Source organism: Dunckerocampus dactyliophorus, chromosome 17, assembly GCF_027744805.1.
Source record: "Dunckerocampus dactyliophorus isolate RoL2022-P2 chromosome 17, RoL_Ddac_1.1, whole genome shotgun sequence".
Classification (NCBI taxonomy): Eukaryota; Metazoa; Chordata; class Actinopteri; order Syngnathiformes; family Syngnathidae; genus Dunckerocampus; species Dunckerocampus dactyliophorus.
The window spans coordinates 13658663-13681135 of record NC_072835.1 but is presented as its reverse complement, the minus strand read 5'-3'; the positions used below and the strand labels follow the sequence as shown (position 1 = coordinate 13681135).

General features: G+C 40.9%; 1 protein-coding gene across 4 annotated transcripts; it reads left to right on the top strand.

Annotated features, from left to right (window-relative positions):
* The first annotated feature begins 2818 nt into the window (after window positions 1-2818).
* On the top strand, window positions 2819-22416 carry cabp1b (calcium binding protein 1b). 4 transcript variants are annotated; one of them, XM_054757295.1, is made up of 8 exons: window positions 12138-12899; window positions 15763-15930; window positions 17217-17247; window positions 18384-18527; window positions 18611-18720; window positions 18790-18864; window positions 19945-20017; window positions 21044-22416. In XM_054757295.1, exons 1-8 carry the CDS (start codon window positions 12858-12860, stop codon window positions 21067-21069), a joined length of 669 nt encoding a protein of 222 aa, XP_054613270.1. In that variant the 5' UTR covers window positions 12138-12857; the 3' UTR covers window positions 21070-22416. The 4 variants fall into 4 exon arrangements, with proteins under 4 accessions (XP_054613269.1, XP_054613272.1, XP_054613270.1 ...); XM_054757296.1 differs by having other exon boundaries at window positions 12142-12899; window positions 15763-15934; XM_054757294.1 differs by lacking the exons at window positions 12138-12899; window positions 15763-15930 and adding an exon at window positions 2819-3546.
* Window positions 22417-22473: the final 57 nt, after the last annotated feature.

The following is a 22473-nucleotide window of genomic DNA, read 5'->3' as shown; positions in this document are numbered from 1 at the left end:
AGACAAATGGCTTTTTCAAGGTCAGCACGGGACAGAAAAGGTTTGACTTAGGAGCCTAAGCTGGAAGAAACTTGCTTTCACAACAGCATTCACCTGTTTGTCAAATTTCAGGCTGGAGTCAAAAATAACAGCCACGCTGGAGTGAACTGCGGTGTCATGGCACCAAATACGGGTATGCTGTTGGGAGAGTCAAGGCTGAACAGAATATATTCAGTCTTCCCCTCACTTAAGTGGAGGAAGTTTTGTTTGTTTAGTTCTACTTTCAGTTCATTTAGCCGTTTATGCTTAAACGCTTAATTTAGGACTACTTAGCTTGTTAGCTTCCTTCCTAGCGAGCAAACATTGGTAATTAAAAACAGAATGGGAGTGTTATTGCATCTGAAACTAATGCTTAGCATTATAAGTAATTTTTATTGCACATGTTGATTGGAATTCGAGGGAGAAGGCGTTAGTGGAGGTGGGCTATCCACCCTCTGAACTACAAGCCGACCAATCACAGTCTTTACAAACCGCGTCGCCGCAGCTCAAGCCTTAGTTTGGAGGTTCATGTCACACGAACTCAAAACTGAAGTAGGCAAAATGCAACGCAATGCGTAGCTGGACAGCAGCGAGTCGTACAACCATGTTCAAGGGTCAAAATGTATGCAGGTATGCAAAACGTAATGTTGTAATGTTGTCAGTCTAAATAATTAGAGCAGCAAAGGCAGTTCAGTAACTGTACTCGGAAAAACGGTGTTACGTTGTAGCGGCAGCAGCAGAGGAGTTAAAGTAGGCTAATGCATGAGCGATGCAGCCAAGATACTTTGCCTCTCCCTGCAGCGCGGGAAACACAGATGTCAGAGAACAAAAACTCCCCAGAGAGCAGAGGGCCAAATGTGCTCATTTCATTTCAGAGTTTGGTGCTATCAAGCTCAGCGCATGACTTTTCTCTTAATTGGCAACAACAACAACAACATACGTGAAGATCCTCGCACGGGATTGCTGCCCCGTATCCCTGGACATCTGCTGTGAAACGTGTCTGACCCCCGGGTGTAAACATGGCGTCGCTCACGTTCTCATGCAGCGAATCTCCCTTATTAAGCATAGCGCAGGTTCATGCTCACAGTGAAGATTATGCAAACATAGCTTGCATGATAGGTTTTTATCTCAGGGGCAAGATTAAGGTTTTTGCATGAGTGCAGCTGAGAATTAAAAAAAAAACTAAAATAGCTCTCAGTAGACCCCCACCACAGTTTTCCTCAGTCAGCTCTGACAAGAACGAGGCAGCAGATGGCAATAAATAGCCTTTAATGGCAAGCCACAACATACAACATACACTCATGTCAGACTGTAAATGGCATTCTCGCATACAGATATCCTCAAAGTTACAGTATATAAGTCAATGACTTATGGACAGTTAGCTGCTTTGGTTGACAGCAGCCATGTTTGTCAACCAATTTTGCTCAAATTTGACAGACATGTGCTTGTCGGGCCCCTAAAGGCGTGTGCCAATTTTTGTGTTGATTTGGTTATTTGGTGATTTGACACCAGGGCGTTACAGTAGGTGTTTTGCAGAGCATGTGAGCAATATCAGTTCAACTTATGAGGTTCAGTAAGAGCGCCACTACGTGTCAGAAAAGTAACAGCACAGGCAACACAGCAGGGATGCGTGTTTGAACACATTTGCACCTTTTTGTGTGCAGCGGTTCAGGAGTAGAAGAGTTGGCTTACATAAAGACATTTTTTCCATATGATTGCAAAGGCGGGCTACTTCCAGCTTCATGGAGAATGATGTAAAAAAAAAATGTTTTTCACACATTTTACGCCAAATATCTCTTTTTAAAAACCGCCGTTTGGTGCTACCTCTACTTTCCATCCCGGTTTAGCTTGGAATGCGCGGCTTGTACTTGCAGCTAATTTACTTGTAGCGTCGCAGGTGAGTTAAAGGAAAATCTAATTAGAATGTATTTTAATCTTATCTTTGTTTAGTAAATTTGCATTGCACAATTATTGGATATGCATGTCTCGAATGTAATTTTAAACTTAGTTAAAAAAAAAAGTGTGCAGCCTGTGTATCACCAGTAGTGTCCGTACCACAGTTTGGTCAAAGACGTTCAAATTAGGAGAACAGATCTTGAAATTGAAAACTGCCAAAATTATTTCTACATAAATTATTATTATTTATTTATTTGCATTTTTATCCAGATTTGCACCAAAATGTAATAGGTTCTTGCCTAAATGCTCCTATATGCAGATTTTGTTTATACCTGAACACTGAAAGAACACTTGATGCTTTCAAAAAATAAACAAGCATATTTTGCTTCATGAGCAAAGCAACTTTTACTGTACATCATTTACAAAGCTGGGCAATCCTATCTTGGTTGATGATTTTTTGTTGTCATTTTTGGGCAGTATAATTAAGATTTTGCTTTGTTCAAGCAAGAAATTGGAAAAAAAAACAGGAAAACGTAACTTTGAAATGTCAATTAATGTTTTTGTCTATGGACTCATCTTGCTGAAGCAAAACATTTAAAAAAAACAGAACAAATTCCATTTACTTATGAATTAATGCGTTTTTGTAGAGTTTTTGCCTCACAGGCAATAACTAAGTCCGATAGAAGGTAGCATGAAAATACCATTTATGACATATTTTAGCTATTTAGTGGTGACCGTTAAATTGTGTTATATTCCTGCAGCAGTGAGGAGACTAATGGCATCCTCCCACTCACTAATGCATGCACAAAGACCCGTGGATTCTTCACTCTTATGGCAAATTATGCGAGTGGTAATCCGCAGTGACGTGGGTCTCTTCTGCATGTGTGTGTGACACTCTTCTCTGCCACTCGGGCTGCTGCACATCCAAAACTTGGAAGCTGCAAAGTGTTGGGGAGACATTTCCTCTGCGAATGTCAAATGTTGAAGCATCCTGATTGACACCTCCACGGGCTTGTGCTGTGTTGCCGTACGTGGATCCTCCAGCTGCCGGCTGATGCGCGACACACCTGCAACCCCTCCAGCAGCATTTGTAGCCAAGCCACAAGAAGAAGAAGAAGAAGTGGTAGGACCATGAGCTTGCCGAAAAGCGAATCCGTCACATCCCTGTTGAGATCCACGGTGCTCCAGCGCAGGTCCACGCACTCGGATCCACGCGGCCAGAGAGTCCAGCGCGGCGGAAGAAGAGACGCCGAGGCAGGAGACTCCATGGAAGAGGAGGCGAGCGCAAGGAGACCCCTATGCCGGCCTGCAAATGCAGACTCCCGGCGAAGCGTGAAGGAGGACGTGAAGCAAAAGTCACGCAGCAAGTCCTGCAAGTCAAAAAGCGGGGTTGGACGCAGGGGCTCCCCAGGTGGGCCCAAAGGGGTGCAAGACGACGCCGATTTCTTCTTCGAGACCAGCAAGAAGGTCGTGACTGGGTCAGCATCCAGTCTGAGCTCGGACGCTCCCGCTAGCAGCACCACCACCAACACCCCCGCTCGGCCCACTTCCGGCCGAAGGTCCAAGAGGCTCAGCACCGTTTCCGACTACGACGCCAGCCTGCATCCCATCGTCAAGTCTGTGTTTGGACAGGTATGTGTGGACTCCGTGCACTATGTAAACAACATGCAACAATACTTTTTGCACGTTTTAACTTCACTTTTAATTCTAAATAAAACTAACAGTTTCTTCAATTGTACCTCGTATCATCCTATCTCAGTACCTCCACCATGGCCAGGCCATGTTAATTAGGATAAGCAGCATCTTCCTGACAGCTCCTGCAGGGTTTCATGCATTTTTCTCTTGTGAAATTAAGGAAATGTAAAAAAAACAAAAAAAAGTGGCACGTTCTCCATCCCTCCATAACGTTGGGATTGTTCCGTCTAATCCTTACGCAGAAAAAGAATTGATTCGAATCAAAAGGTAATATTTCAAATAACAATTGAAATACGGTAAAATACTGTGTGGCATCCTGCTGGGCTTCATCCTGTGTTGCCAGTTGGAAGTCACATGCTCAATTCAGGTAATAGAGAGATAAACACTATACAAAAGTCCATTGTGAGGAAATAAGCAGGGATGCACCATTTCAAGAGGCAACTACCAAAAATCTGGGGGTGTGGGGGGGGCAATATGACATGTAGGCTTTGAAAAGGCAACATGTCGCCCAACTAATGCACAATAGGGACACGTGTTTAATTGGTCATTTCTGATGAATAATGTGGGGTAACATTGGCTTAGTTCTAGGCAAACAGCTGCGGTCTATTTGGTTTTATTGTATCTGTTACAAGAGTGGGGGGGGGGGGGGGGGGGGGGGTTCTTCTTCAGTGACACCCACTAAACTTGGGAAGTGCCTATCAAACCTACCGGCCACAACGTTAGGTGCAGCCCCATTATGCTATAAGGATGGGATGCTTACGTTAAATGGTCCAAATATTAAACAAAGTTCTCAATACAACGCAGTCCAACAACCACAATAATAATAATAACAAATAGTGCTATGTTATTTGTGTCGAGGTGTATCTTGCCAATGCTGACCTTCAAATTTCAGCCAGCACCCCCTACACAGTCACTGATTGCTCTCCCATTTTTTTTTTTTTGCCTTGCTACACTCAAATCCCTCCTCTCCATCGGCAGTGTGGATGATAAAAAGCTCAAGAGGAGCACAATTGCCTCCATTCACACTAATGTGTTCCAGAAATAACTCGTCTCTCTCTCAATCTCAATCCAGGCCGTGAGCTTCAATCAGTCTCAGAGGTTTTCCATGCAAAATCCATCCATGAGGGCAGAGATGTTCTATTTACAGTATCTAGCAGCCTGCTGTTGACGTGCACGCCCAAATATTTGATTCTAAAATCTATTTCAGGATGAAAGGGCTGCATAAGGTACACCTGCCCGTCTCATGACGCTGCTGGCTTAATGCAACAATGTGTTTATTATTGTGGTTGTAGTACTACCCTGCGTCACACCAAGAGCTGTGTCTAACATTTTTTCTGAAAACGCCAAGCAAAAACTCCTTAGATGATGCAAGTGTACCTTAAACTACAAATCAGAATCAGCGTATATTCTGTGTTGGACTGTTGATATAGTTTTTGACCAGAGAGTGAGTAGAAGAGATGCACTCTAGGCACTCGCGTCTCAAGAAAAACCCTTGAGTGGATGTGGCAGGGCGATGCACACAACAAAACTTACTTATTTTCTTACATAACGTCAAGATCTGCATATACGAGCCCAGTAGACCCGCGCAGTGGTTGAGGCTAAAAATAGACCGTCAAGACCTGAATATGAAAGACTGGAGGCGGCCACAGAATTTCACTGTGGCCTCTGCAGGGGAGGAAAAAAAGAAGAAATTAACCCTGCATAAGGCACCCATTAAAATATAATTTTTTCTTATCATTATGAATAGTAGTAGTGGTAAAGTAGTAGTACTTGTAGCACGGCTCCAGACTAACTTAACCCCTAACTTAAAATTTTAGGAGAAAATTTAGGGACGCACACCAAAATCGACTTGCAAAGTGTGTAAACAAAAATGCCAGAAAAGTCGAACAGCAATGAGATTGAAAGGTGAGCGATCACACAATCTGGCATCGATAGGCTTAGCCTGTGACACATTTTATTTTTCCTTCCCACGGGAATCAGGGACAAAGCGTGCCCCTTGTCAACTCAATACGGGACACGTAGTTTTATCTGTTTGCACATGCACAACTAGATGAGAAATTTACTCGCAGTGTCTCAGATTTTAATGGCAAAATGCGACCATTTCGTTGCAATCTGGAGCCCGGAGTAGTAGTAGAATGCAGGATGCATTTGAAATGGCGACTTATACTTATACTCAGCAAAAATATAAACGCAACACTTTTGTTTTTGTGCCCATCTTTCATGAGTCAAACTCAAAGATCTAAAACTTTTTCCATGTACACAAAAGGCCTGTTTCTCCCAAATATTGTTCACAAATCTGTCTAAATCTGTGGTAGTGAACACTTCTTTTTTCGAGATAATCCATGCACCTCACAGATGTGGCATATGACTCACAATAAAAGGTTACTGCAAAATGTGCAGTTTTACTGTATTGGTGGCATCTGGAGGAGTCAGAAAACCAGTCAGTATCTAGTGCAGGGGTGGGCAAACTACGGCCCGGGGGCCACTTCTGGCCCTTCGAGCGTTTGAGTCCGGCCCGCCAGTTGCTTCCGAAGTATTTAATTTAAACTTTGAACATACAAGCTGGCAACACGACATGCAAGTAGTCAGAATAAGTCAACCTGAGACAACCTTTTGATGGTTTAAGTAGCTTTTCTACTAGACAACCAGACAAAACAAGCCAACAAATATGCGACACACAACTTAACCTGCTGTCTGGGAAGTAAAAAAGGAGGGACGTTCACATACTCCTCGATAGCCGTTGTTTTATAATTCATAGTTCATATTGTATATCACACCCTTTATTCATGTACATCCCGGGTGTCTTATTCAGCCCCCAAAAAATACAGTAAAATTCCATTTTGTTTTTTGATGCCGTCTGATGTTTAAAGTGCTCCTGAAAAAAAGGACACAAGTTACATATAGTATGACACTTTTACAGATAAAATAAGACAGATAATTCCAGGTGGACTGTTAGAATCATAAGCTTAAACTACTGTAGTGTGCGTGTATCAAATATATAGTCTGGTACTCCAGCCAATCTCCTTCGCATAGAGTCGATCAAGTTGTTGATTGTGGCTGTGGAATGTTGGTCCACTCCTCTTCAATGGCTGTGCAAAGTTGCTGGATATTGGCAGGAATTGGAACAGGCTGTCGTATTCGCTGATGCAGAGCATCCCAAACATGCTGTGTGGGTGACACGTCTGGTGAGTATGTTGGCTAAACTGTTTCTAGAAATTGTGTACAGATCCTTGCAACGTGGGGCCGTGCATTATCATGCTGCAACATGAGGCGATGGTCATGGTTAAATGGCCTAACAATGGGTCTCAGCGTCTCATCACGGGATCTCTATGCATATGAAATGCCATCAATAAAATGCACCTGTGTTTGTTGTCCATAAGATACGCCTGCCCATACCATAACCCCACCGCCACCAGGGGCCACTCCATCCACAATGTTAACACTCACTCACACACGCTGTCTGCCATCTGCTCTGTATAGTGAAAATCGGGATTCATCCTTTTATTGTGGCCAGCCGATGGCACACGTGCAATAATCATACTGTCTAACCAACAACTTCATATGGTACCCCTGTGGGGGGGATGGATTATCTCGGCAAAGGCGAAGTGCTCACTAACAGATTTTTGAACAATGTTTGAGAGAAGTCGCTCTTTTGTGTGAATAGAAAAAGTTTACGATTTTTGAGTTTGACTCATGAAAGATGGGAGTTGCGTTTATATTTTTGTTGAGTGTAATTTACCAAATATAGTTCCTTAGTCATTAAAGGCAACATTTGGCCATGATTTATTTTAGTATTCATATTAGTATTAGTATTAGTATTAGTATTATGCAGGGTGCATTGGAAATAGTTACTAAATACCAAATATAGTTCCAAGAAAGGCAACATTTGGCTATGCATTGTAAAATCTCACTCAATCTCAAACATATGAAATCTACTACTAAGAGTCATCTTTTTTCTCAATGTTTATGTTCTATGTTCTAATCAGATTATTTTGAAGCATGCATTTTAATATTCCACATGGTGTATAATGTAGTTAAAGCGAGCAGTTGCCATAGTTACACATTCATGCCTTAACTTGAGCGTGTTGTTTTTAAAAAATATATGACATTTATTCAATAATTTATTACATTTATTTGTCGTCTTTTATTTATGTATTGTTAACTTATTATCCCCCAAATGTCCATATTGTAGCGCATTATAGGGCAAGGAACCATATTTGGATACTGTAATTTGAGTCAAAATGGACAATGCATGCCTTAGTACGGGGGTGTCCAAAGTGCGGCCCACGGCACAACAAAAAAAACAGAAAAATTGAAGAAATGGAGCAAAAAGACAGAATGTGAAGACGAAAACTGCGATTGGCCGGCGACCAGTCCAGGGTGTACCCTGCCTCTTGCCTAAAGTCAGCTGGGATAGGCTCCAGCATACTCCCCTAGTGAGGACAAGCGGGATAGAGGATGGATGGATGGATGGATGGATGGATGGATGGTGAAGACAAAAAGCTGAAATGTTGCGTTATTATATTATATAGCATTTGTTCCTAGCCTTAAATGTTTTTTTAAGTACATAAAAATATCAAAGTGGTCCCCTACATCTTTTGATATTTCAGTATGTGGCCCTTGGTGGATAACCTTTGACACTCCTGCCTTAATACATGAGGAAATAGGACATTTTATTTAATTCATTTCATTTTTATTTTATTTTACCTCAGCCAGCAATTGTAAAAATACAATACGATAATATTAATTTCATTTATTTATTTATTTATTTATTTTAATTTATTTATTATTTATTATTATTTATTTAAAATTGATTTATCCAGGTAAGGCGGTTGAGAACAGATTATCCTTTGGAATGCCGACAGGCAGCAGGCAGCAGACAACACGGTAAAACAGCAGAATAAAAGCAAATACAAATACATACGATAAACTGTGCAGTGTGATGTAATTACACCATAGCTGTTTTATTTATGTAACTCCATCCATTCATCCATTTGCTATACCACTCACTCAATTTGTGGGTATGCTGGAGCCTATCCCAGCTGTCTTCGGGCCAGAGGCAGGGTACCAAGGACTTGTCGCCAGCCAATCACGGTATTTGTTTAATTATAAACAAAAAAAAATGAAAGTAAGCACTTTATATATATTATATATCATATATTATATACAGTTACACCAATAATAATAATATTTCTTTAAAACAAGATAATAATGATGAAAAGATACTTATTAGCTGAAAAAAGAGAGGATGAAGCCACAATACTAACCTGTGACGACATGTTCGGTAGTTTTAGACATTCCCCAGCAGAGGGAGCCAGATGCTTTTACTGTAGTATCTTGAGCCGCGTTAAAGAGAGACACTTAATTCACTAGAGGACGTGTAAAAAGGTCAGGGTGACAAATTTTGGAGAACAAGGATGACACGTGAGCTTTTTAACTTCTCCTGCCTTGATGTGACATGAGACCACTGACCAGGACGTGAGACGATATGAGCTCCTCGCTTCTTTGCACCTGTTAGCTTTTTTTTCACCCTTCCTCCATGTTCCTGGGTCGCCCTGACCTTGATGCATCCTAGCAAGAAGCACTTCATACATTGAATAGAAGATGGGTAGTATATTTTTAGTGGGAGTGATGCAAGCAAAAGAGGGTATATTGAGCATATTGAGTGCAGCATATGCCTCTTGAGTGTAATGTGCTATTTTTAGACACTGATGGATATTTTTGTATCCAGGCTGGCACGCAAGACGCACGAAAATTCTCCCTGGGTGTAAATCCCCACTATCTTTTTTTTCATATGAGGATTAGAAATGGAGTGCGCACATGATATGCACCAAAGATGAAAAATATTGATGGAGACTTGAACCTGAATGTGCATTTGTTATGCAGTACACGGAGGCAAATGAGGACAAAATATGACTATAGTGTTAAATGTGACATTTTAGCAGTGATTAAACATCTGCAGGAAAAAGAAGGCGATGCCCTTTGCGTCCTAATTTGCTTTAAACACAGTACTGTAGCTTCATAGGCAAATGTAAAACATGTATCTTAACACTAAATGCACTTTACTTTGCTGTTTTACACTAAACCCTCCCATGCCTCTAAATGCCAGCAGACAGTTTAATGCGCAGTACTTAAAGCAAGCATACCGTGTACCAGCGGTGTCCAACTTTTTCCACACATGGGTGGCATGCATAAAAATTCAACATCACTGGGGTCACGCTGATACATTTTGTGCATTAAAGATGTAATGTAGGTCAACATACAGTATGCTAAGATATCTGAACAAAACAGCCACATGGTGACAAAGAAAATGAGTGTAATATCTAATAATAAATCTCATTAAAAATGATTAATTAATTTTATTTGTAGTATATACCAAAGGCCAATGAAAAATGAGCTGCTACTGCCCTCGACTGTACTTTGGACACCCCTGCTGCACAGCACCGTCTCGCCTTACGGTGAGCATGTTCTTTGTTAAATTATCATTTATGGATTAAGTTATACAATTTTATATAATAATTATTCGATTATTTCCTGATTTATGTCAATGTATTTATTTTATAATCCATCCTACATCCTTATTGTGGCTTTTATGTTGTGCAAGGGACCAACAACACACGCCTTTATACATGAGGATTACCAAAAAAAATGAATGTAATGTAATTAAATTTAATATTTGATGAATAATTTCATATATTCTGTGGCTGAGACAAACAAATGTATGAAATTCGCTGTTTCACGGATTGTTTTAGTGCTTCTTTTTTTTATTACAGTGTACAAACGCCATTACAGGCCGAGCCTTGCCCTTTAAGGAGAATTGCATTGTGGGAAGTTGAGTGTCCGGGCATTGTTTTCTGCGTCCTGATTGGCTGTAGACCATTGTCAATCCATCCTGTGTCATTGCTAGCTTACTTGCTTGCTAGCTTGTAAATGAATCTTCAGTTCGAAGGAGGAGGACTGCAACAGGAGTGGAACACGTGTGAGTGACATAATAATTTCTTGTGTCCGACCTTTAGGTTGGTCATTAAAATTCAATCGAAGGTTTGAGCTTTTTTGACATTGTTTAAACGAGAGATGTGAGAAAATGTTATTGTCTGTCTGATTTCGTGGATTTCACTTATTGCGGGCTATTTTGGGAACCTATCCCCACGATAAATGAGGGAACACTGTATATCAATAATAATTATATACTCGTACAGTATATAATTATATTCAATAAATATGATTTTAGATCTCGTTTAATAATTCTTATGAAACCAATCCAGCATTGATACAGAGTTATGTAAATGCAAGTGAGATGAGGACGTGAAGCGGAGACACACACACATACGCACACACCGCACACGCACACACACTGGCATGACTTTATCGGAACTGACTGCTCGTGTGTGTGACGTCTGATGAGTTCTGAAGTTCACAATGAGCCTGCGGTGTGAGGCTGCATGATTCATCCACTGAGCAGTACACGAGGAGATGTACTCTATTGGCAGAAAGCGTTAAAGCTTTAGCAGAAAAAGATGAGGTATCAGGGATATTTGATTAAAAAAAAATAGCGTGAAAATAAAAATACTTCATACAGTCATCATGTTGGTTTAGTCTGGGTGCAATCACAACATAGAACCAGCAAAATATGTTCCTATTCTACAGAATACCATTCAGCTTCAATAAACGTGTTGATAAAGTTGATAAACGGCTTTCTACCAGTTAAAGACCATTGCTATTTTTTAATACAAGAATTACACTAAATTATAAATGACAAAGATCATATGTTATAAACTGATATTACGCAATAAACCTATTTGATTATACTCTATAAACACTATATGTTTCTGCTATTTCTTCAACTTTTTAGTATGTCTATCTATCCAGCTACGAGATGGCCATAGTTAATTAGCCGATTAATTGATCTAAATAATCTTGACGCCGGGCCGCACGGTGGACAAGTGGTTAGCATGTTGGAAGATCTGGGTTCGGCATTTCTGTGTGGAGTTTGCAAGTTCTCCCCGTGTGTGCGTGGGTTTTCTGCGGGTGCTCCGTTTTCCTCCCACATTCCAAAAACATGCATTTCAGGTTAATTGGTGACTCTGAATCGGCCATAGGTATGAATGTGAATGTGAATGGTTGTTTGCGATTGGTCCAGAGTGTACCCCGCCTCTTGCCCGAAGTCAGCTAGGATAGGCTCCAGCATACCTGCCACCCTAGTGAGGATAAGCAGCAGAGAAGAGGGATGGATGAAATCTTGATGCCAGTAGGGCAAACGGAGGAGTGCAGTATTCGTCCTCAACCAGCAGAGGCACTGTTGATTCAGTCTCAGCTATTTTTCTCTGTCCATCTGATTTCATGTTTGCATTTTTGCGTGAAAATCGAGGTTAATAAAGGCGTGTGTGTAACGGTGAAAAGCTGAATAATTTATATAAAGGTGGTTATAAAAAGTATTTTATTTTGCAGCGTGTTTTTGAATTTGCAGGGGGGTTGGGGTGCAGCAGCCGTGCACATCTTTTGGTCTTAATCCAAAGCCTTGAAGATTAAAATGACTTTGTGATGTCTCTTCACTGGTGTTTGTGTGTGTGATGGAGAAAGAGGAATGGATGGATGGCTGGATGGATGGATGGTGGGGCTAGAGTAGGGAGAAGATGCAGGAGAGTGTTGGTATTTTTAGCTCCACATGAGTGTGTGTCAGCGTGGGTGTGTGTGTGCGTGGGTGTATGTGTGTGTGTGTGTGTGTGTGTGTGTGTGTGTGTGTTTGTATCCATGCTTTTGGATTAGCCTCTGTGACGTCTTGCTCTGGGGAAGGTAATGTGCTTGTCCCAAAGAGCTGCTGCTGCTTCTGTGGAATTTGCATAGATTTGGTAAAACGAGCAAGAGAGGAAGCGAGAGAGGAGAGTGAGGGGAGGGAGGGCTGCAAAGAGCACTGTAGAGGAGAGGATGGAATGAAGAAGCAATCTTCCCTTTTCTACTTGCTCCGTTTGCATCTTGCTCTACATCCTCTCCCGGGCTTATCTCTGTGTTCTTCCCATCCGTCATTTCTTGGTACCAGACTCCTTTTCTCCTCATCCCTCCTCTCTCTCTGCTTCTCCCCAAATGTTCTGTCCTGTCAGTCAATGAGCCAGTGAAGCCTCCTCCTTCTTTTTCTTCCTTCCAATCATTCCCCCATGCATGCCAGGAGATACACGCACACGCGTGGCACCGACACACACATGCTTATCAGGGAGACGACATAAGTCAAGACCACAGCTCGGGCTGTTGAGATGGGCAACTCTGTAAAGTCGCTCAAAATTTTCAACAAGAAGGTAAGCGCCGCTCTCTTGGCTCTGATTGCTCCCTCCACATCCCCTTTCTTTCTGCATGTTTGCCTCGAGCCCTGACCCTTCACCCCTCCAACACCCTCAACTCCCCTTTAGCGACTTGACTGGACATGTAAGGACTGCACTTTCCGTGCTACCTTTCACTACCAGACTGTGTTGTCTTGTCTTTTAGATGTTGAGTATGACGCTGTAGTACAACTCAGTTGTTCGGAGGGGGGACACATTTTCAGAAAGGACTGGGGAGCCAGACTTAACACTCCGTTATTCTTGTTGTGTATACAATGTGATGCAAGACTCTGACACGCGTTCCAGTTTGTACCTCCAATGGCTAATAGAGTCATAAATAACTTGGCAGCAGTATGTTTATACTAGTCAGAAATCTTCTACGTGACAGGAGTTGTTTTTCAAACACCTGCAGCTTACTTTCAGTTTCGACTTAAACATGCTGTACACGGCACGACTGATGACAAGACTTGTACTCTTCTTGTTTCCCGATTAAAGCAACATTGTATGCCCGTTTTTAGCCAGATGGCACTGAGCAGCCAGGACAGAGAAGCATGTATCGCTTCACAGAGCGATTACTGCTACTACTACCTGCTACTACTACTACAGCTATTACTACTGTTATGAATAATTAAAAGATATATTTGTAGTTTTATGAGAATCATTGATCCGGCTTTATTCCTACAATTTATACCCCGGTTTAGCCATATTGTACTGAGCAGCCAGGACAGAGAAACACGCACTAGTACTGCTTTCCTATCGCAAACACAATAACTACTGATAAGTTCATTTTCAGTTTTTTAATTTCTACGGCTGTCCTCCATCTGGCTTAATTGTCACTGTTTATGTCCAACTTTAGCCATATTCTATTGAGTAGCCAGGACAGGGAAGCGTGTAGGCCAGTGCATTCCTATAGCATTTAGTACTACAGCGGATCCCCGCCTATTTGTGGTTATGCATTCACTCCCCCACATAGTTGCAGATTTCTTTTCTCTGCTTTGAATTGTAAATAAATAGCTTTCTTTTATAGTAGCTTATCTAAAAAGTGGTTTGATGGCGCTATCTGCAGGGGGAGGAAAAACTGCTGCAGCTATGAATTTAGCAGCGGGCGTTGTCGCACAATTCAGTCACATTTTTCAGCAGGAAGATGCTTTGACAAGACTTGATGTAATGTAAAATGTGCTTACTAACTGTGAGAGGCATGTTATAGGGTTTACAGTATCCATATTTTAGGGCTTTTTATGGATACATTATTGTTTTTTTTGGGGCGGGGGGATCTACTGGAGTACTACTACTATTATGTATGTGTACCCCGTTTTAGCCATATTATATTGTGCATCCAGAACATAGACATGTGTATGGCTTCCTCACACTTTTCCTTCTGTGGTAGCATCACAAGTAAAACCACACAAAAACCCAAACCTTAAAAAACGTCAGCTTCTAAACAGCACGACCTCAGCGGCAGTCAAATTTTGACGTTCTACCGTATTATTCTCGATCTAAAAATCAAAACTGCATTACAGTACGGCAATGCTTCAAAGTCATCCTCTCAGGAGAACTTCTTTAGACTTTGTCTTTCTTTATTTCGTTCCCTACCCCTCGTCCTTTTGTGTGTTATGTAACTTGCCCGTGCATGGCTTGATAGTAATTTTCTGGCACGCTGTGGTTGCAAACAGCCCAGCGCCATGCATCACTTGGTCAGATTAGCCACTGGGCATTGAGCCCCTGTGCTTGGGCGCTGCAGCAATGCACAGGCTGGCATTGGGCATGACGTGGCAGCAGATGGAGTGTGAAGGTCATCTGAAGACAATGGAATAGTCTGTGCTTTTATTGTATATGTGTATGCATATATTGTGATTCACTACGAAGATGCGATGGAGGTGTATTGTCCGTGACCTTTTTTTTTTGCTTGCACCACTAACAAGCCTTTTTTTTAATTAACCTGGAGCGCCGGCTCTAATTGGGATGTCTTGCATGAGAACCCTGTTTGCCCTCTGGTTTATTGGCTAATTAAATAAACGGCTGGCTGCACATAAAACTCACTAAAATGTGCACAATTGGGAACATTCATTTGCATCTTCTATTATTTGATGGCTCTATAATAATAACAGAGCACAAATGCTAGTCTAAGATCCTCTCTATATGACAGGAGCACTCTGTGGTTTTCAACGACCTACTGCAAAAATGCTAGTCAAAGATCTTTTATGTGATAGGTTCACTCGACTCTAAGATACTCCATATAAAAGGAGTCCTCTCCTTTTTATTACAGACCTAGAACAAAAACTGTAGTGAAAGGTCTTCTGTACAACAGGAGTGCTCTGCTGTTTTTCAGCACCTACTGCAAAAACGCTAGTCGGACCCTCTTTATGGCAGGAGCGCTCTGCTGTCTTTAAGGCTCTATAGTCATTTTGCACTGAACTCGGCCGCTCTGTAATTTAATTTGACTGTATGTATCCCTGCCAACTGCCCCGTTCTTTGCCATGTGAGCATCTAAATGACTGGTTCCTTGGGAATTCTGCCTAGCAACAAGTCATGATATGATAAACACTAAGAAGGTTTTATATGTAACCATATCAACTGCTTTGCTTGTGAAGTTTGTCACCACTGGATGGAAAAAAAGGTGCATTAGATAGTCAGGGTACTTTCTGTAGTTTGTTTTAATCCAGCTCTTGGTGTTGTTTGAACTGATCCGGATAGTAGAAGATCAGCCTGTGACTGACATGACTGACAGACCAACTCTAAAACCCCTCATGGCTCCCTTGACTCCCCCCGTGTTGACACAAAACTGAGTCACAGTTCCCCTTGTCTTCACCCATCTCCACCACACTCCTGGATGCTGCTCCAGGACCAGAAGAAGAACTACAAAGCGGTGCAGTCCTGTGAGGAGGGGGGCTCAGGGGGGGGCTATCTAGAGCCGCTAGTGGCCCTGGCCCAGAATGGCGCCAACATGCACAACGTGCTGGGCCCCGCGTGCATCTTTCTACGCAAGGGCTTCGCTGAGAGCCGGCAGGCTGTACGTAAGTCCAGAATGTTAGCACGTGTGTGCATGCTGAGAGATTAGCTGGGTATGTCATGCCGATTGTCAGGAAGTGACCTGAAAATATGGCTGAAAAAAAGACTGATGCTTGTATCAAGATGGCAGGATTATAGCAAGGAAAGAAATGCATGGCGATATTTCACTTTGTTGCTTTACCGCAGTGACATCACACATCAGCCTTTTTTTGTCTTTACTTTTAGCAGTCAGAGCGGGAAAAGAGGGACTGCTGTGGTGATGAGCCATTAAATGAATGTTCTTTGAGGTCTCTCCACATGTATAAAGCCACATTATAATATATAGTATGTTGCAAGGTGTATTTATTCCAAAAATAAACGGTACCATATTTGCTCTAATTAAAGCTGGAGTGTTTATTTACCTAAAAGGTAACGAATATGAGGTGTCGATTGAAAAGTGGAAAGGAAAACGTACCTCTCTTTAACCAACTGCTCATTTATTAAGTATATTGTACAGCACGGCAGCAACAGAACCAATGTTGTAACAGCGGTCTTGGAACGAACGTAACTCGCGGGAATAATGGGGAGCTACTCTATATCAAATATATCATTTATAACAGCATAACAGCAAGCCGAGACAATTTTTTTGGATTATTGTAGTCATATAATCTCTATATATATTTATCTCTAACAAAATGATGCTAACACACACTAAAAGTTATGTCATATAACATAACATGACTAAACATGCAGACATATAGCACTTTATGTTATATTTGCATTACTATAGAAGTGTATAATAGTGTACATATATCAAATATATACTTTATAATAGGGATACCATTGAAATCTCAATTTTACCCCAAGACAATTATCAATTAATATATAATTTGTCATTTGTTGTGATAGATTTACTCATATATTTATACGTTAACCCTCATGAAAGGTTACCAATTTTGGTTCCTTGCCTGATTTCAGGTTCCTGATGCAAATTTGTCTTATTTGTTTGTATTAGTTTTACATTTTCAACCTCTAACCAAGCAACACATTTTACTGTATTTTGTAGTAGTTCCTTTATTGAACATGAATTGCCAATGTTTATTTCCTGAACTTCTCTGCAGGTGACCTCGGAGATAATCCAGTTGGAAGAAGATGAAAAAAAAAATAACCTCCTTGGCACGCAGTGGAGCACATTTCTATCTGCCAATTTATTTCTCATGACATCATGGCGTGTTGAGGACTGCTGTGTTTTGGCACTCTTTCTAACAATATCAGCAATTTCTAATCTTCTTGTGTGCTTCCTCACAGGACCGAGAGCTGAGGCCAGAAGAAATGGATGGTATGTTGAGAAACTACATGACTTGTGACACACTTGTGGTTTGGTGCTCCTACCTTTTTAAAAAAAGATAGAAACAGGACAATAAAAGTAAGGACTTGATTGAACAGCTTCCGTGACATGATACTGTACGTGTCCTAACTCAAATATTCAAAACTAACACATTAAAACGTGCTGGGTTGAATACTTTGGTTATTTTTATATTCTGCTACATTTACCAGCTTATATTTCACCAAGTTTCTAAATGTGTACTTTTAAAGGGCAGCTTTTGTGACATATTACACGAAGGCTTATTCATACTTTTTCCGCAGAGGGGTGCATACTGAAAAATAAAAAAAATTAAAAAAAATTTAGATCTACATTGTGTCGCGGCCCAATAAAAAAACAAGCTGCAGGCCACAAATGGCCCCCGGGCCGCACATTAGGCACCCCTGTATTAAATATTCCAAACCAAAATGCTGTCTGCTGGGTTGAATACGCATGTTATTGCTATATATATATTTTTTCTTTTGTAAAAAGCCCAAAAAAGTTATATATTTATTTCAAGACAAACCATTGTGTTATTATTAGTCATTAGTATTGATATTTCAGCTTTTTCTCTTCACAATCTGCCTTTTTGCTCTTTCTTTCCATTTTTTTTTGTTTAATTGTATTTCTACATTGTGCTGCGGGCCAATAAAAAACAAGCTGTGAGTAGCAAATGGACCCGGGCTGCACTTTGGACACACTGAATTAAATATACCAAACAAAAATGCTGTCTTCTGGGTTGAATACATATGTTATTTTTATATTCTGCTTAGATTTCACCAAAAGCTTCTTAAATGTACTTTTAAAGAGACATTGTCTCACACACAGCGCCTCTAAAAAAATTTTTTTCCTGCATGCTTTTTGCTGTCATTTTAACAAGCGTCATTTCCCTCAATGTCTGTGGTCCGTGTGGCGTTCACATTTGAGCTGACAAAAAGCACCACAGTTTACGGGGTTTTACGAGACTCGTCTCTTTTGTTTGGTGCACGCCAGGGTTCGAATGATTGCAAACATGCCAGAGTTAATTATAACCAAACCCAACATGACAAGTGTGAAGGAACCCTAAATGACACTTACAGTATGTAATTATTCCACATGTTCTGTGCTTACAGAGCTACGTGAGGCGTTCAAGGAGTTCGACAAAGACAAAGACGGCTTCATCGGCTGCAAAGACTTGGGGAACTGCATGAGGACGATGGGCTACATGCCAACAGAGATGGAGCTGATAGAACTCAGTCAGCAGATCAACATGAACTGTAAGCTACAGTATAAGCCACATCCACCAAGCACTTAATGTTTGTTTTTAGCCATTTGAAACTATTCCTTTTCCATCCATCAGTGGGGGGACATGTTGACTTTGAGGACTTTGTCGAGCTCATGGGGCCCAAACTTCTAGCCGAGACGGCGGACATGATTGGCGTGAAGGAGCTGCGTGATGCGTTCAAGGAGGTGGGCAAATTGTGACGCTGATGATGCCTCCTGCTTACATTTTTGGCAAGTGACGGTTCTTGTTTTCAGTTTGACACCAATGGCGACGGTCAGATCAGCACCGCGGAACTACGAGAAGCAATGAAGAAGCTTTTAGGACAACAGGTGTGAAGCACAGATTTTTCTTAACTCTCCTACTCCTGAACCACTGCACACGTAAGGGTGAAAATTGGTCAAAACGTGCACCCCCACTTTGTTGCCTGTGCTGTTATTTTTCAAACAAATCCACCACATGGTGGCGCTGTTATTAAACCACATAAGTTGGATTGAGGGCTGCACGGTGGCCGAGTGGTTAGCATGTTGGCCACATAGTCAGGAGATTGGGGTTCGGCATCTCTGTGTGGAGTTTGCATGTTCTCCCCGTGCGTGCGTGGGTTTTCTCCGGGTGCTCCGGTTTCCTCCCACATTCCAAAAACATGCATGTTGGGTTCATTGGAGACTGTAATTGTCCATAGGTATGAATGTGAGTGTGAATGGTTGTTTGTCTGTATGTGCCCTGTGACTGGCTGGCGACCAGTCCAGGGTGTACCCCGCCTTTCGCCCATAATTCAGCTGGGATAGGTTCCAGCATCCCCCCGCGACCCTAATTAGGATAAGCGGCATAGAAAAGGGATGGATGGGAGTTGTATACAGTATATTTTTTTAAACTTCACATTTTTTTAGACAAAAGGTTATACATTTTTAAGAAAAGTAAAGTCACAATTGTATGACAATACATCAATTTTTAACATTTAATATTTTTTGAGAAAACAATATAATAAAACATAATACGCACTCTACAAAAACACCCACTTGAACTTGAGGTTGCTTAGCCGAATCACCACGGAATTTGGCACACACCTTTAGGGGACTGACCAGCACATGTCTGTAAAATTTGAGCAAAATTAGTTCAAAAACATGGCCACCATCAATTAAAACGTCTTAGCAACTTATTAACTAATTGGCCATAATTGTGTTTCTAAGCATTTTGACCACAACCGATAGGGGGCGCCACTACTTTAATTTTACACTCAAATAATCACATTCACTGTCCACTTAGTTACCTATACAAGCACAATAATACCCAAATTGTTAAATTAATCAATCAAAAATGGGCATTATTATCTTTGCAAAGTCAGAATTGTTGCACTGGGCCATCTTAAAATTGGCCAGGGAATTTTGCACTTATTTAGTTTCTTTTTTCAGGTGGGTCACAGAGACCTGGAGGACATTCTGCGAGACATCGACCTCAACGGAGATGGACACGTGGATTTTGAAGGTAAAACTTGTGACCCAACGCAATACATTGTATGCATTTCCATCCGTTCTCCCTCACATTTAAGCATAAACGCTCCAAGCGAGGTGAGAGGATAAAAGTTGAAAGTGTGTCAGATTCCCTCTATTCTAAGGGATTATGTCACCTCATATATTACCTACACACACACACACACACACACACACACACATACGGAGGATGCATATTTGCTGTCAAGGATGAGAATGTATTACTGTGTATTTTTGGATGACTACAGTGAACGTCTGGTTCAGCTTCGGCACATAAGAACTTAGCTGGTGGGTACAATGTGACATTTACAGTCAAAAAAACAGCTTCATATTTACCTACTAATGCTTTTTTTGCTCAGAATACATGACTGATTCTAAAAATGCACTGCCAGTACCTGAAATATACTGTAATGTTATGTATTTTTTGAAATCTTTACCCAAATACAAAAATTGGAGCGCATATTTCTGTGACGTGTATCTGTTACGGCTAGATGAGCAAACAAAAAAAAGAAGGAAAATATAGTCATACAATCATCCCTCATTTATCGCGGTTAATTGGGTCCAGACCCAACTGTGATAAGTGAATTTCCGAAGTAGGATTCAATATTAATTAACTGAATATTTTTGTAGTTAGAGCATCGAAAACCTGTTTAGGACTTTCTAAACACGGGTGCAAACATTATTAGAGCCCATGAAATAACACCCGAGAGTCATTTTTACACCCCCGTTATTCTTTGTTTACATCACATTGCGAGTCCAATTCAAGTCTCAGGTCAAGACAAACAGGTCCAGTCAAGTCCCAAGTCATAGGCTTGAAATGTTCAAGTCATGTCTACAAGTCATAAGCACTGTTAAGTGTTCTTTTAAAAATATTATTTGTAGAATTTACAGTTTTTTTCCTGCAATATTTGTTTTCTTTCAGAATTATTTTTTTGCATAATCCTGCACCTAACCCCTAAATTGCATGAAAATAATGTAAAATAATGGGTCCGACGCTCACTATTGTCGCTTTGATTCCCAGAATTTGTTCGGATGATGTCTCGGTGACTTGCTAATGGGCCTTCCAGAGTGCAAAACAATAAAACAAAGCATATCACGTCTGCCCTGAAGCTGCAATGCTGGAGCACAATGACTGGCCACCACAGCCTGTCAACAGTTGATTTTCTCCTGCTGGTTCTTTTAGTATGGACTGTACATTTTTTTTTATGATCAAGAATCATTTTTTTAAGAAAATCAAGCACATTTTTCTGGTGCTAACGTGGTTGTTGATGACTATTGTAGCCATTTAGATGATGTCATGCTAAAGATGATAAAGACCCAACAAGGAGAGCCTGTCAAGCCCCTCTATGTGGGGCTAAAAACAATGGAGGTTATCTCAGGGTATTTTCTAAACAGGGTCCGTCCAAAGTAGGAACTGGTCAAATGCACTAAGGCTAGACGTAAAGGAACTATCTTAAGGGATGCTTCAATGCTTGCCAGCACAAAGCACTTATCCAAGATGGCAATATGGACTTTTTTATGTGGTCTTGTCAAAAAAAAAGTGTGGTTGTATTCTGTGCTTACTGTTGTTTCTTCTCCAGGCACTAGACTTTATCCCACAAGACTGTTGTTGAATTCATTTCGGGGGGAATTTGCTTATTCTGTAATTAAATGTATTGTAGCGAGGACGTCTTTCCTCTGGATTCAGTCATGTCATGAATATCTTACTGTGAAATTTGTCTTTTTCTGTGTGCATTACGATGAACAGAAATGCGAAGTACAGTAGCTCTGAGTACTATTTAAAACAGGGGTCTCAAACTCCCCTGTACCTGGGGGCCGCAGGAGATAGGGTCTGGTTGTGGCTGGGCCGCATGAAGTATTGGGAGCAATGGTACAAAAGAATGAGGATGTTTTAGCAACATAAGTGTAAACAGGATTTTAGTTTTGGTGTCTGAAAAACAGTAAAGCTATTTTAAACTCATTCAGAAAACACAACATCTCATGTCTCTCAAGTAAAACAATGCTATAAAGTGGAATCATATCAAAAAGAAATATTTTTTATAGCATTTACACTACTCCTCCATGTCTAGTCGTGGGCCGCAAAATATGGGCCGCAAGTTTGAGACCACCGATTTAAAATATTCTGCATGAATATACAGAATATTTTTAACCCTTAAGAGGTCCTGTGGACATTTTGTGCCAGTCTGTTTTTTTTATATTTATTTTTAAGCTCTTGTAGCCATGTTGTCTTGGAGCCTAAAACGGCAACGCTACACAACAAGTAAAAAAAAAAAAATGTCCTACTGAAAATAACATTTTGATCACACATTTATCTTAACGCAAACGAATGCAGGCCTTTGTGTTAAGATTTCAATTTGGGCTACTGGCCTCCTGTTTTTTCATTTTTATATTTGTCCACCAGATGGCGCTACTTTTCCCCATTCAAAGCATGCAGCAAACTTCACACTTACT